This window comes from Nicotiana attenuata, unplaced genomic scaffold, assembly GCF_001879085.1.
Source record: "Nicotiana attenuata strain UT unplaced genomic scaffold, NIATTr2, whole genome shotgun sequence".
Classification (NCBI taxonomy): Eukaryota; Viridiplantae; Streptophyta; class Magnoliopsida; order Solanales; family Solanaceae; genus Nicotiana; species Nicotiana attenuata.
Window position 1 is genome coordinate 357,187 of NW_017670879.1, and position 16,563 is coordinate 373,749.

The 16,563-nt window shown below is 39.9% G+C and overlaps 1 protein-coding gene across 1 annotated transcript; it reads left to right on the forward strand.

Annotated features, from left to right (window-relative positions):
- The first annotated feature begins 532 nt into the window (after nucleotides 1-532).
- LOC109244154 lies at nucleotides 533-4,162 on the forward strand. Its single transcript, XM_019411196.1, has 7 exons — nucleotides 533-714; nucleotides 1,218-1,331; nucleotides 1,715-1,772; nucleotides 1,936-2,000; nucleotides 2,161-2,203; nucleotides 3,380-3,490; nucleotides 3,641-4,162. Coding segments are annotated over exons 1-7 (747 nt in total). The 5' UTR covers nucleotides 533-712; the 3' UTR covers nucleotides 3,995-4,162.
- Nucleotides 4,163-16,563: the final 12,401 nt, after the last annotated feature.

The window sequence follows — 16,563 nt, forward strand, 5'->3', positions numbered from 1 at the left end:
TCAATTAAATTAGTAATAGAAATTTTATAAGAAATATATCCTAAAGAAATAGGATTACATGGTTAAAAATATGTCCATATCCAAAAGTAATTATACTAATAGGAAATCTAACGTGTTTCTAAAGGTATTAGGTTTACATGCTAGAATGTAGTATTATATATTTATGCCCGAAAATAATTATACTAATAGGATTCCTAGAGGCTAATCATGTAGGATTTCCAACGTGTACTATTATGTTCCTAAAAACTAATAGGATCACAAGGCTAATGTCTAGAATTCGCGGTTATGTCCTTTTATTGTGAGTTATTATGCTTAATATAAAAAGGTTATTTTTTTATAATAATATATAAATATATATATATAATATATATATATATATATAATATATATATATATATATATATATTAATATATATATATATATAATCCTCTCCAATTGTGAAGGTAATTTAAAATATCATTTTAAAACAGATCTTCTTACCAAATTCGAAGTACGAAATTTGGATGCCGAGCTGTTAAAATTTAATTTCATTCCATCGGCATTCATATGATAAATCTAGAAAAATCTAGTGAGAAAGTAGAACTAAATTTCGAGCATTATATATAAGATGCATGTGTCCGCTCAATAATATATTCAATTGTAAGCTTTTCCAAATGATCATCTGTGAAGTTATGGTTCTCTGCTTTTCTCTCTTGATTCTTTGATTTAACAATGTAAGTGAATTTCTCTAGCTTTTTTATTTTTATTTTCTCTGTTATAGGGCAACAACCCTGTTTGATTTCATACAGAGGTTTTAATCTGATTCATTCAAATATTAGCCCATTAAACATATTTATTTTTCTTTTCTATAACCATTCAGTTGATCAGCTCAGATCTTGTATAGACGCTTGAAAACATCAAGAGAGAGATGATGTTAAATATTCATGTAAATTTGTCCTTTTATAAATACTCTATCTACTATTCAAGCTAAATTATCATCGGCAACCACCACCACCACCATCAACAATCATTTCTGTTGCTAATTTTGTATTTATTAATGTATTAATAAGCTAAATTCTATATATATTCATATTGAAAAATAAACAATCTGAATTATTTAGAGGTAATACCTTAATAATCATATATGTATTCAACCTCGGATATTTTAATTTAAAAAGATGGACTTTGCACTCTCTTATCTAAAAGATTCTAATATGTTTTTGTATGCCTGAATTAGGTTTCGAAATTGTGATAATTCTGGAAGTCAGTATGAGAAGATTTCACAAATTCCTAGCTATTCTGCCTATCAGATCTATAACGTTATGTTTCAGGAAGCCTTCGTCATCTGCAGGTAATAGTTATATGTTTTTTTTAAACATGGATTTTTAACATAATCAAACATATTTTTTCATAAAAAATTATTTGCAAAAAACCGTGTATTTATAGACGAAGGTTTCAAATCTTTGGTTTAGCAAAGAAATGAACCGTATATCATATGATTTTTTGCCGAATTCAAACGTTTAAGTAGTTAAAGAAATGCGAGATTTATGTGTAATTTTTTTTTTCTCAACAAATATCTCTATTAGAAATCGGAGTCACTTTTTATCTGCACATACATGATAAAATTGTGGAAGACCTTTGTGACACCATAATTTTGGATCCTTAAATTGTTAACGAAAATGTGAACTTCTTTTTATATGAAATAGTTAATTTTCTTTATTTAAATAAATGCAGGCTAACTATGCATACCGAAAAATGGCAAGAGAGTTGCGTCAATCATCTTCTCGTTCAAGTATATCTCATCCTTAATTTATTTTCAGTAATTTAACCATTTTTATTTGAAATTTGAGTTATCAGTAGATTTATATATGTAATGGTCTATAACGTGTAAGTAACATGTTTCTAATTTATTTCTTAAAGAAAACATGTTTCTAATTTTCCATTAATGAATGCAGAGAGAAGCTGTTGAGCAAGAATATAAACAACGGAGGAGAGATTATCCAAAAATTCCACATATCAGGTGGCATTCCTCATTTTCAATTAGAAAATCTTTTGGAAAAATAATTCCAAAGATTAAAAGGAACTTTTTTATTTTATATTTCCTGATTTTGATTTTATTTTATTTTTATTTATTAGATTATCTTGATTGAGACCTTCGTTCTAATATTCCTTTTTTATAGGTCCATGTTGGAGTTATTGTTACGTGAACTTGCTCCACTTAAGGTTGCTAAGTATTTCTTTGTTGCATATAGAAGCAGTTCATACATATTTTCTCACTTCTTCTTTTATTAGATATATTGTTACATGGATTATATTTTATTTCTTAATCAATTAATTCTATAATTCCAAATTTGTATAAAAAAATTTGGGAAAAAAGGGAATAACCACCAAAACGTTCCATATAATATAAAACAGTTTTTCTATAAATTTCAATAATGTGTGATTTCTTTCTAGAACAGCTCTGTCTAGGGGTGTTCATAAAAACCCGAAAAATCGAACCAAACCGACCAAAAAAACCGATAATTTTTGGTTTGGTTTGGGTTTGGTTTTGAATTTTACAAACCGATCAAATTTGGTTTGGTTTTGGTTTAATCAGGAAAAAACCGAACCAAACCGACTATAGGAGTAGCTATTTCAAATTTATTATTACACCTATATATATGTATATTTTTATATAAAGTTTCAAAAATTTAATGGTAAATGTTAATAGTTTGCACTTTTAGTATAGTTGATTACCTTTACATTCTAGTTTGATTGGTAGTTTTCTTTTGTTAAGTGTAAGAATCAATTTCGTGTTAAAAATAATATATTTTTAATTGAGTCCTTAAATTATTCATCACTATTTGATTCAATTATCATCAATATATCTTGGTAAATGATAGATTTCTCAAAGGGCAATTGATTTGATAGTGTTACGTTGAAAATGTGGTCTCCAAAATATGTGTTTGGTAGTGTATGTCTCATATTTAAGAAAAAACTGACAAATAACCGAAGAAACCGACATAAACCGAATCGAGAAAAAACCGACTTAATTGGTTTGGTTTGGTTCTAATATTTGAAAAACCGACTTACTTGGTTTGGTTTCTTTTTAGGGAAAAACCGATCCAAACCGTACCATGAACACCCCTAGCTCTGTCAGAAAACCAATAGTAGTTAAACTGAAATGTGGACCTTAATTTAGTGATTACTTTATATTCCTAATTAATTTCAGCAATCGAAACATAGATTCTATGTGTATCCTTATTTTCATATTTCCAGATTAGCATATTACAATAACAATATCTGTTGATTCGATCAAATATGCTTACTATAGGTTTTCTTTTTTTTTTTGGTGACATGGTAAATTACTTGACATTACTAATTCGTTTTCTATTTTGTGACCCTCGGCATATTATACAGGATTTTTTTGGAACTAAAATATCGAATGGAGAAGCATTTTCACAAGAAAGCACCAACAAGAATAATCAAAACATGCTTGATTCAACCTTTGCTGATTTTGGTTCCTTTCTGGTTAGCCCATAGATCAAAGTGCTCTAGTAATTTCATCATTATTTTACCATTAATGACGATTAATTACTTTCTTAAAATACTAAAGTGAGTCATTTTCTCTAAATTAATAGTATATGTGAGTAACAAGCTAATGTACATTCTTTTAATTAGGTTGAAAAGGACCAAAACGCTGTAACAGAGGATCTTCAAATTGGAGAGCAAAACAACATGCTCGTCCAAAACCTTAAAAAGAACCTACGACCAAAATGCTACAAGTGTAGCATGTTGGCTGTGGGTGAAGGATCGTCAGTAGCGAGACGATCCGTGGGTGCGGCCAACCAACCCCGTAGTGTGAGGCCGCATGCGCCTTCACTAGTGGTTGCACCCCTATCGGTGAATCCTCTTCCTCAGTACGTTCCTCCGCCCGAGAAAGTACACTGTGTCGCGGTGTCTAGAAGAGAGTTTCATTCTCCTCCAGTACAAGAAGAAGTTGCGGGAAATGCTGGTAACAACAATGTGGGTTAAGGATCTGAATAGTAAGAAGGGGTCCTCTCTTCTTCTATTGAGTTTTTGTTTTTTACACATTTCATTTCTATTAGCAAAAAATTTATCGAACATTTTCTGTAATAGGTTCAGCTATTCTGTGGCCTTGTTGCCTATTTCACAAGCTTAACTAATACTCCACATATTGTGTAAAAGAAACTTTTACACTACCAAGTCGATCTTTATTTATAAATTCTTTACAATAGATAAAGGTAACATGATAGTGTAAAAATTCTTTACACTATCGATGTATATAAGTTCTTTCAAATTATCTATAGATCACATTTCTTCCTTTTAACTCTTAAAGTTCAATGCAAAATCATATTTTTCATATCTGTTACAAGTGAAGCATACATGGTTACATTAGAGACACTTCAATTCCCAGAAGAGCAATTAATTAAATTCAAGTCTGCAGTTACTGCTTAGAAGTTGCAGCATGTAACTCCAGGATGCTGGCGAACAAGGATGGAGAAATTAGTGCTTGAAAGCACGTGTAGAAGTTTTGCTAAGTTGGGAAATCGGAATGTTGTAGACGGCACCAATGCTATGTGTAATTATCCATTGGATCTTTGTGACAATGTTTCCTAGTATTAAATAAAAGTTTCTCCTTGTTCAAAAAAAACTCCAAACACCAAGATGTTTCTTACGTTTTGGCCGATTCATTGTACTAAATGTAACTTACAATTTACTGGAAACGGTAGCGATTACTCTTGAACAAAACTGCAATGTATATCACATATTTGTACAATAATAACAACAAAAAATATATATAGGTGCAATACTAACAAGAAAATATAGGTGCAATACTAACAAGGATATTTTTGTAATTCAATTTGATAGGTGAAGCTTTCTACCTTTAGTATGGTATGATGATATGATATGATATGAATAAATATGAATGATTGATGATATATATATATATATATATATATATATATATATATATATATATATATATATATATATATATATCCACTCCATTTTAACGTGGTGAACATAATTTCTTTAACATCTCGAACATTTTCGTAACTGTCAGTATTCAAAAACTTCTCGATATGTGACCGACACCCAACAGCCCATTTGACGGACAAACCATCGAAATCCCCAGCTCAATCATTCAATCAATAGTGATATAGAGAATTTCAAAGTGTAGGAATACAATCCATCAACGGGAAATGAAATAAAAAGTAACACGAGAAGATTCAGCGACCACTGATTTATATAGTTGACTCCCTGTTGAAAAAGTTGTAACTCAGAATCACGATCAACCATGTGATCCACTATTATACAGGTTTTCCTCTATAATATCGTTTACCCTTAAAATCGGATAACAATTAAACTTATAAGTGGTTTTAAGGATATGTGATTTCTCTTGGCACAAAACGATAATATAAGAATTAATGATAGAAATTACAGTAAAATAAAGCAAACTAATGTGATGAACAATTATGGCCCTCGAGCTAATTGCCCTCGAACCAACTGAACAAGCTAGTGAAAGTATGAACTGAACAACAGAGCTTGCAAGAGATAAAAATGCAATATGTTGCTTTGATACGCGTGAATGTCAGATGATTACAAATGGTTAATACCCTCTTTATATAGTAGAGGAATCCTATTTACGGTATAATTCTAATTACAGAAGGAAATCTCATTATTAGTTAAACAACCGCCCTTGATTTGATCTGTTCCGAGATTTTCGTCATGATCCTCGACCAGAAGCGGATATCTCATCTTTCTGTTATTACGCTATCTTCGGTCTTGCTCGACGTCTATCCCGTTCAATCTCGATCATTACCGGTCTCGATCTCGACAGGTACTTCGTATCCCGAACTCGGTACCTTATCCTCGTATCTCGGTCTGATATGCTATGAGGCCGATCCTTGATCCATCCCCCTGGTCTCGGGTAATCAGTAAAATCGAGTGAGCCCGATTTTGACCATATACAGATAGTCCCCTCGTTTTGTGGAATGTAATGACAAGAAACGAATTGAGTTTTCGAGCCGGACCTTAGGTTACCATGACGTAAGCATTGTGACGCAAGTGACCGAGGTGACCAAACGTCCTGTCAGTTCAATTTCCTAGGCATTTAAGGCGCGTCAGTTACCGGTCGGCCACTAGCAATGTTGAACCGTCGCCGTGAAACCCATAAATAGGCCTCTTTTCCACTCTTTCAACTTTACTTTTAATCTCTTCTGCTCTAATCTTCAAAGCTTTTTGCATTCTTCAAGTTCTTCATCCGCAAATCTTCAAGTTTTATAGCTAACCTCTTTTTAAAACGCCAGATATCCTAACCCTTGTTCTTCCTCGTTCTCAAAAATGGCTAAGACCTCTAAAATTGTCCCTCACAAAGAAACCGCCTCTTCATCAAAGTCTGTCGACGGCGGCGCCGCAGCGGAACATCCCCTTGCGGACTTCGTTCCGACGAAATGTGCCACTGCTGCTGATTTCAAGGTGGAGAACACACCCTCGACACCAGGCCAATGTGAACCCATGTCGAGGTACATGTGTACGATCACCGAACGTCTCCTCGAGAAGGTGAAAGATGAGCGCAACTAGGTAGGCAAAGATGTAGTAGTGCCTAGCCCCGAAAAATCCATCACAACTTGGAAGGAGGGGTATCTGATTGTCCATACCTACCCATTCACGATAAGTGCCCTAGACCCTATCATCGTTGCCTTTTGCAAGAGGTACGATGTCACTTCGGGCCAAATCCACCCGTCATTTTGGAGGATTGTGATCCTCCTCTGATTCTTTGTAAGCAAGATTGAGCGGCATCCTTTTACCCTCGATCACCTCTTGCGTCTCTACGGCCCCAGCTTTATCGTGGAGGCGTGATCATGCTTTATCACCGAGCCACCAAACCCCCATTCTCGAGCATAGATGAGACTCGAGACCAAGGTTGGATGGGCAGGTTTGTCCAAATAAAGACTTCGGATCTAATCCCCGCCAGAGATATGTCGTTCCCTGAAAAGTGGAACATGAAACGTAAGTACTGCTTAGCCTTTTGAATATCTATTTTTGCCATTCTGCTTTCTTGACTTCCCCTCATCCAAAATTTTCTTTTTTGTTGCAACTACGGCCGATGTGCCGGAAGTGATCCCCGACCTGAGGCAATGGGTCGAGGGATTGGTGTCACAAAAAACTTATTCCGAACGTGCTTGGATGGAGTTGTCAAAGGGCCAATAAGAGGCCCGTAACCATGGTAATGCTCTTTCCTTAAAAAGGTTTCATTGGGGCTTTGATATTGTACTTACTCATCTTCTTCATTTTGTAGGCCTCGGGAAGGATGTGCCGATGAGGCCCCCTCTGCTGAAGAAGAGACACTTCTCCCCCCATCCACCCCGAAACAGGGCAAAGAGAAGAAGAGAAAGGAGGCTCTGAGTCCTACAGGCCCGGAAAGGAAAAGGCCGGCCAGGAGGCCCCGCAAACCTAAGAGGGATATCATCCACGTCTCTTTGGAATCCGTCCAACAGATAATGGATGGGACTAGAGATGAGTACAAAGAAGAAGAAAACTCTGAATTAGTGACTCGTGTGCGAGTTGGTACCGAGCTTCAAGGAACCATTGGCCAGGCGGGAGCCGAAGCTGCTTTGTCCGACCCGATGAAACCGAGCCAAAAAGAGTCGAAGATGCCTCACCTCGAGGTAGGGAGGCTACTGAAGAGAAGGTCGAGGCCGGCGCAGAAACTGAGTTCGAGGTTCCCCGGAATGAAGATGATGTCTCTCAAGGCCCACTTGGGGCAATGGTGATCGAGGATTCCTCCTCATTACACAAGTTTTCTTTGCTCCCGTAGGGGTGGCAAGTTATCTTCGATGCTTGGTCACTGAAGAGGACCAAGCAAAAATGAATGCATTGGATGTTGCCTGTTTATTCAACGAGGCCCAGCATGCTCTGAATCGGGTAAGTTTAACGGCCTTTATCTTTTTATGACTTTGAATTGTAGGTATCTCTAACATTTTCTTCCTTTCTTGCAGGCTTCGGTGTTGCACCACGAGGCCTTTCTCCGAATTTGAGAGGAGCTCAAGGCCGAGGTCCAGGACCTCACGGAGAAATGTAATACTTACAAGCTTCTTAGTGAGAGGCTTCAGGTAGACCTGGTGAGCCTCGAGATGAGCGTGCTGAGATGGCCGAGCAGGTATTCCGAGTTCTTCATGATAGCAAGGCTAAGTTGGAGATAACAACTAACGATCCAATTCTACAGGTACGACAAAGGCTTGAACAGATCAATGACTTCCAAAGGCAAATAGATAAGGTGTGAGCCGAGGCCGAAAAATTCAAGGGATGCATGGATATTCTAGCCGCACAGAAGGAAACCATTCAAGCAGAGCTAGATTCGGCCAAGTCACAGCTTCGACATGTAAAAAAGAATGCTTCAGTTCAGGCAAAGAAGGTCGAAGAGCTTGAGTCCAATTTAGCCAGTTTGGCCAAAGAGGTCGAGGTTGCAAGATTTGAAGCGGCCGCGGCCAATTCTAAGGCCCAAGCTACTGCGGCCCAATACAAAATCGACGTTGAAGCCACTCTTGAGCAGGCCAAGAGCATGGTGGATCATTCGAAGTGGCAGGCCCTAAGGGAGGCTTTAGAGGGGATCGTTCCCCAAAGTTTTGACATATCTGCCGAACTCGAGATCGCCAAGGCTGAGGAAGCAAAGGCTCGGAAGCTAGCATTTCCTGACGAAGATTTCGAGAATGAGAGCGGATCTGGTGGAGAAGACTCTAAGGTCGAAGAAGATTCATTTGATAGTGACCGTGCTGCTAGGCCTAGTAATTTTCTTTTTGCTTTGAGGTCGATCGACCTTTGTAAAGAATTTTTGATCGGTCCATGTGGCCCTAGTAAGAAAAACTTCGATATTTATATAAAAAATTCCTTTCCTTTCTGGATCTGTCGTATTTTCCCTTGTCTTGTCTTTATTTACTTTTTGTTTTATTTATGCCTTATGAAATTGCATTCATAGGTTCGAGGCTTAGGCAATTTGGACCGAAACCGAAATATTATCTAGTAAGTGCTTCCTCGAACTCGAAGTAGGGTAACCCTCAGATTTTAATTAAGTGAGGATGATCCCTCGAACTCAAAACAATAGATGGCCCTTAGGCTTTTGTATTAGGCCGATGTGGCATAAGTAAAAAGATTGGCTTTTTCCCTTTTTCGGCTTAAAAAGTTCATTGTTAATTATACAAAACTTGTTATGCCTTAGCATGAAATAAGGAATTGTTCGAGAGTTCGGACAATTTTGTATTCTTTAGGGTTCTCGAGGCTTGATATTATCGAAGCCCTTTATAATTTTGCCGAGGGTAGCCTTTTTAACCGGTTTATAAGAATATTCGAAGGCCTATTTTATTACGGAATTCGGACGTCTCCGAACCGTGTTAATTTGGCCGTAGCCTTTTCAGTTTGCGACTTGCCTCTTGGGCTTGTTTTCCTGTTATACTTCGAGCTTGTTCGAAGTGTCAGTCCCTAAGTGGGGTGGTCGTGGCCTATAAAAATTAAGGGTCGCCTTTTTAAGGTCTTATGGTCTCGAGGCTTTACTAATTCGATCTTGTCTATTTTATCAGATAGCAGTCCCCGAGTGTGGGGTTAATTGTTCGAACTTCAGTTGTGATCGGCCCTTAAGCCTGTTTATAAAATAGATCAGGAGTATGAAATTGTAAAGTAAAAGTTCTCTAAGGCATGAGATATTTGGCAAGGAAAAATACTTCTCTTAATAGATGATTATACATGTGTACATGTTTGATGTCAGGGCTCGAGCAACCTATGTGGGCACGGCTCATTCGACCGTTTGGCCCTTACAAAATTTACCTACCGAGACCCTACTGTCACGAAGTAACTTCGTTGCAACAAAGTTGTCATTCGAGGATAATTCCCCCCAGTATTCGAAGTTGATTGTAAAGAAGCCTCGGATACTATTGACTCGTTCTAAGTTAGCACGATCAATGGTTGCCTCGTTAAAAACCTTACCGAAAAACCCTTTTGGGACAAAACCGGTCTAAGGGAAAAAAGAGTGCAACGCGTGCTTTCGGACCTAAAGTCTTCGCGTTGAGGAGTCCATTATCTTTTCTGGTCAAACACCTATAGGAGTTCGTTTAAATATAAATGAAAATGGAGAAGGTCGTACCTTAGCAGTAATATTATTTTAGGTGCGATATCTTCCAATTGTTCGGTCATTGTTCGCCGTTCATTGTACCGAGCTTGTAGGACCCTTTTTCATTAATTTTGAGATCCTGGTACGGTCCTTCCCAATTCGGACCTGGCTTTCCTTCATTCTATTTTCGAGTGTTGAGGGTGACCTTTCTTAGCACCAAGTCCCCGACGTTAAAATGTCGAAGATTGGCTCTTCGATTGTAGTACCTTTCGACCCGCTATTTTTGAGCGGCCAATCGGACGAGGGCAGCTTCGTGTCTTTCGTCCAACAATTCTAAACTCGTATTCATGGCCTCGTTATTTGACTCTTTTGTTGCGTATCAAAACCTGATGCTGGGTTCTCTGACTTCGACCGGATTAAAGCTTCGGAGCCATAGAGTAACGAGAACGGTGTTGCTTCGGTACTGGATTTTCACGTTGTGCGGTACGCCCGTAGAACCTCGAGCAATATCTCTTTCCACTTCCCTTTGGCATCGGCCAATCTCTTCTTAAGGTTTTGAATGATGGTTTTGTTGGTCGTTTCGGCCTGTCCGTTTCCGCTGGGACGATAAGGTGTCGATAGGATTCTTTTGATCTTGTGATCCTCGAGAAACTTAGTTACTTTGCTACCAATGAATTGCTTTCCATATCTCATACGATCTCGGAGGGCATCTCGAATCGACATATGATGTGATCCCATATGAAATCTATGACTTCTTTTTCTCTGACTTTCTCGAAAGCATGTGATTTAACCCACTTAGAAAAATAATAAGTCATAAATAAAATAAACTGACCTTTACCTGGGGCCGATGGAAGGGGGCCGACGATGTCCATCCCCCACTTCACGAATGGCCATGGGGATAAGACCGAGTGGAGCTGCTCCCCGGGCTGGTGAATCATCGGCGCATACCTTTGACATTTGTCGCACTTTTGGATGAACTCTTTGGTATCCTTTTCCATATTAGCCCAATAGTATCCCGGTCTGATAACTTTGTGAACCAGTGTTTTGGCACCGGAGTGGTTCCCACAAGTGCCTTCGTGAATCTCCCGTAGGACGTAATCGGTGTCTCCCGGTCCCAAACATATCTCCAGTGGCCCATCGAACATCCTCTTGAATAACATTCCATCCTCGGCCAAAGTGAATCACGCTGCCTTCGTACGCAGAGCTCTCGACTCCTTTGGATCTAATGGGAGCTTTCCATTCTTAAAGTACTCTATGTACTTGTTTCTCCAATCCTAAGTCAAACTTGTAGAGTTTATTTCAGCATGGCCTTCTTCGATTACTAACCTCGAGAGCTGCACGACAGTCCCCGAGTTAAGTTCGTCATCTTCGACCGATGACCCCAAGTTTGCAAAGGCATCGGCCTCGCTGTTCTGCTCTAGAGCTATGTATTGTAAGGTACATTCTTTAAACCGATGCAAAGTTACCTATAGCTTGTCCAAGAACCTCTGTATTTGATCTTGTCGAACTTCGAAAGTTCTGTTGACTTGGTTTGCCACAAGTAGGGAATCACGTTAGGCCTCGATGACCTCTGCTCTCAAACTTTTAGCCAGCTCGAGACCTGTAATCATGGCCTCATACTCGGCCTCATTATTAGTTAACTTGGAGGTTTTGATAGATTGTCTAATTATGTTACCCGTGGGTTGCTTCAGAACAATGCCCAGCCCGAACCCTTTCACATTCGGAGCGTCGTCTGTGAAAAGGGTCCACAACCCCGATGATGTACCTGATTTCAATAATAGTTCCTTTTCGACCTCAGGTACGAGGGCTGGCGTGAAGTCGTCCATGAAGTCTGCCAAGATTTGAGACTTGATGGTCGTTCGGGGTTGATATTCAATATCATACCCGCTGATCTCGAGGTCCCATTTGGCCAGACGACCCGAAAGTTCAAGTTTCTGCAAAATATTGCGAAGGGGATAGGTAGTTACAACACAAATTGGGTAACATTGGAAATATGGTTTTAATTTCCTAGAGGCGCTTATTAAAGCAAGAGCTAATTTTTCTAAGTGTGGGTATCGGGTCTCGGCCTCACCTAAGGTCCAACTAGCATAGTAAACAAGGAATGGTGTACCTTGCTCTTCTCGAACTAGGACCCCACTTACCGCTATTTCCGAGACTGCTAAGTATAAGTAGAGTTTCTCGTCCGCTTTCGGGGTGTGAAGCAGTGGCAGGCTCGACAGGTATTGTTTCAGTTCTTCCAAGGCCTGCTGACATTCCGAGGTCCATGCCAAATTTTTCTTCTTCCTAAGTAGCGAGAAGAACCGATGACTCCACTCTGAGGACATCGAAATGAATTGCCCTAGGGCGGCTATGCGCCCGATTAGCCTCTGTACGGATTTTACATTATCTACTACCTTGATATCCTTGATAGCTTTGATTTTATTGGGGTTGATCTCGATCGCCCGGTTGGACACCATGATGCCGAGAAACTTGCCCGAGTTGACCTCGAATGCACACTTTTCCGGGTTAAGCTTCATGTTGTACTTTCTTAATATGTCGAAGGTCTCCTGCAAATGTTTCAAATGGTCCTCTGCTCGCAAGGACTTAAATAACATGTCATCAATATAAACTTCCATTAGTTTTCCTATTTATTCTTTGAGAATTCAATTTACTAGGCGTTGATAAGTTGCACCAGTATTTTTTAGTCCGAACGGTATTACGTTGTAACAATAGGTGCCGTACTTAGTGATAAACGAGGTCTTTTCCTGATCCTCCGGGTTCATCTGTATTTGATTGTACCCGGAGTAGAAATCGAGAAAACTGAGAATATCGTGGCCGACCGTGGCATCGTTCATGCGATTGATATCGGCAAGGGAAAAGAATCCTTAGGGCAGGCCTTGTTCAAGTCGTTGTAGTCTACGCACATTCTAAGTTTATTTCCCTTCTTAGGGACCACCACTGTGTTTGCTAACCATTCATGAAATTTTACTTCCCGAATGGACCCTATTTTAAAAAGTTTGGTCACCCCGTCCTTGATGAATGCGTGATTAACCTCGAATTGGGGCCTTCTCTTTTGCTTTACTGGACGAAACTTTGGGTCCAAGCTCAGTCTGTGGGTAGTGATATCTGGTGGGATCCCTGTCATGTTGAGATGGGACCAAGCAAAGCAATTTGTGTTAGTTGTACGGAAATGAATAAGTTTTTTCCTAAGCTCGGGGGTTAGCCCCGTGCCCAGGTATACCTTTCGTTTTGGCTGATGTTCGGTCAATGTGATTTGTTCCAGCTCTTTGACCGTTAATTTGGTGGTGTCGGAGTCATCGGGAACTAAGAAAGATCGAGGTATCCCATAGTCATCGTCCTCATCCATCTCCCGCTTCTCCGATTGGGTCGATGCCGGTGTCTGTGGTTGCTATTTAGCCTCTTGTTTTCCCTTCGAGTCCGATCCCTTTGTTGAAGAATGCTGACACCGGTATTGCTTCATCAATTGCAAACATCTCCTTGGCGGCATGTTGTTCCCCGTATACTGTTTTGACTCCTTCAAATATTGGGAACATTAGAACTTGATGAAGGGTCGAGGGTATCGCCTTCATGTTATGGATCCAAGGCCTTCCGAGCAGAGCGTTGTATCTCATGTCGCCCTCGATTACATGGAACTTTGTTTCCTGGATGGTCCCGGCCACGTTTACAGGCAAAATAATCTCACCTTTGGTGGTTTCACTTGCCATGTTGAAACCGTTAAGTACTCGAGCTGCGGGCATAATTTGATCTTGTAGGCCGAGCTATTCTACGACCCTTGATCGAATAATGTTGGTCAAGCTACCTGGATCAATCGAAACACGTTTAACTTGAATTTTATTCATAAGGACAGATATTACTAGTGCGTCATTATGAGGTTGTTCGGTTCCTTCCACATCCTCGTCGTTGAAAGACAAGGTATCTTCCGGTAAGTAGTCCCATGTTCGCTTTTCCCTTGTGATAGTCACCTTGGTGCGCTTAAATATCCTTGGGGAATGTCGACCCCTCCAATGATCATGTGAATCACGTGCTGCAGCTCCTCTTGCTCGTTCTATGTGTTTGAATCTCTGCTTTTGAAGTGGTTCTTGGACCGCTCACTTAAGAATTCTCGAAGGTGAACCTCTTGAACAATCGGGCTACTTCCTCCCTTAGTTGCCTGCAATCTTCTATTTTATGGCCATGGGTACCGTGGTACTTGTATATTTAGTTTGGATTCCTTTCGGCCGGATCGGTCTACATAGGTCAAGGCCACCTGGTATCTTTGATACGTCCAATGGCTAATACTATGGCAGAAGCATCCACGTTGAAGTTATATTCTGAAGATCGAGGTGCTTCTTTGGTCCCTACAACCCTATCGAAACCATTTTTGCTCATGGGCCCTCGGGAGCTCTATCCTCGATCATTCCTTCTACCATTTCGAATGGAGTTGCGTCGAGGCCCGTTATTTCTCCAATCTCCACCGTATGGCTGATATCGGTCTCCGTTCGACCAAGGTTCCCGGTCAACATCTCTTTTAACTCTGTCCATGGGCCTGTTAGGATAAATCGAACTGATCGGAGCTCCCAGTTGATTATCTTCGACCCTGATCTTCGACTGATACCGATTATGTACATCGGCCCAAGTGACAGCTGGATATTCGATCAAATTCTGTTTCAATTATTGTGAAGCTACGGAACTTCAAGCGTTGAGACCCTGAGTAAAATCTTGAACAGCCCAATCGTCGGTGACCGATGGAAAATACATTCGCTCCATTTGGAATCGAGATACGAATTTCTTGAGCATTTCGTTGTCTTTATGTCTTACCTTGAAGAGGTCCGATTTTTTTGTGGCGACCTTAATGGCTCCGGCATGTGCCTTTACGAAAGCATATGCAAGCATAACAAATGTATCAATAGAGTTAGGCGGTAAGTTATAGTACCATATCATAGTACCCTTCGATAGGGTCTTCCCGAATTTCTTCAGCAACACCGATTCAATCTTGTCATCTTCCAAGTCATTTCCCTTGATGGCGTGTATATGAGGTGACGTGTTAATTTGATCCGTCGTCCCGTTATACTTCGGAATCTCGGGAATACGGAACTTCTTTGGGATTGGCTTCGGAGCCGCACTCGGGGGGAAAGGCTTTTGGAAAAACTTTTTGGAATCAAGTCCTTTCAATACCGGTGGTGCCCCCGGGATCTGATCAACCCTAGAGTTATAAGTTTCCACTTTCTTATCATTTTCCTCGATCTTCTTTTCCCCTATCTCAATTCGCTTCGTTAGTTCCTCGAGCATTTTTACGATAGCAGGATTGGTCTCCGGTTCTCCTCCATTCGATCTCTTCGCCGATTCAGCTCTATGAACAATTTCTTGTGATGGATCGAGATCGATCATTCTCGGTGCACGGTTCTGATTTTGGAGTTGCGCTATCGCGGCTTGCTGGGTCTGCAACATTTCGAATATCATTCGAAGGCTAATCCCGCCTTCTTCACCGCCCTGTGTGTTGATCGGCTGTTCGAGCATTCCTACGGACGCTATTTCAGAATCGACGCCCGAATTTCCATTAATGGAAATGTGGGAACTGACGTCGATTGGATCCATGGCCGGAGCTCCATCGGGGTTAACCGGAGGTATTGTGTTCCCTAGGGCGGGTACGTTATCGTTCTTCTCCATGGAGACCAAGGCCATCATTAGTGTGTGTGGGTGCTACTTGAGAGTTTGACATGTTGATCCTGGAATCAAAGACACTTCAAAGAACAAGTGTAAAGTTATGTCTATTACGAATATTGCACCAAGCAATCACCCTTAGCCCCACGGTGGGCGCCAAACTATTTACCCTTAAAATCGGATGACAATTAAACTTATAAGTGGTTTTAAGAATATGTGATTTCACTTGGCACAAAAGGATAAATATAAGAATTAATGATAGAAATTACAGTAGAATAAAGCAAACCAATGTGATGAACAATTATGGCCTTCGAGCTAATTGCCCTCGAACCAACTGAACAAGCTAGTGAACGTATATACTGAACAACATAGCTTGCAAGAGATAAAAATGTGATATATTGCTTTGATACGTGTGAATGTCAGATGATTACAAATGGTTAATACCCTCTTTATATAGTATAGGAATCCTATTTACGGTATAATTCTAATTACAAAAGGAAATCTCATGATTATCTAAACAACCGCTCTTGATTTGATATGTTTCGAGATTTCTGCCATGATCCTCGACCAGTCGCGGATATCTCGCCTTTCCATTACTACGCTATCTTCGGTCTTGCTCGATGTCTATCCCGTTCGATCTCAATCTCGACATGTACTTTAAATCCCGAACTCGATACCTTATCCTCGTATCTCGATCTAATATGCTATGGGGCCGATCCTCGATCCATTCCCCTGGTCTCGGTTAATCAGTAAAATTGAGTGGGCCCGGTTTTAACCGTATACAAATATCACATAACAAAAGAAAGGGGAGAGTGATGAGTACGGAGGAATGCTC

What these genes read in the sequence shown, in the direction of transcription:
- LOC109244154 (XM_019411196.1), top strand. An exon ending in GTGAACTTGCTCCACTTAAG is followed by an intron (nt 2,204 to 3,379) that starts GTTGCTAAGTAT and finishes CATATTATACAG; the next exon opens with GATTTTTTTGGAACTAAAAT. An exon ending in CTGATTTTGGTTCCTTTCTG is followed by an intron (nt 3,491 to 3,640) that starts GTTAGCCCATAG and finishes TCTTTTAATTAG; the next exon opens with GTTGAAAAGGACCAAAACGC.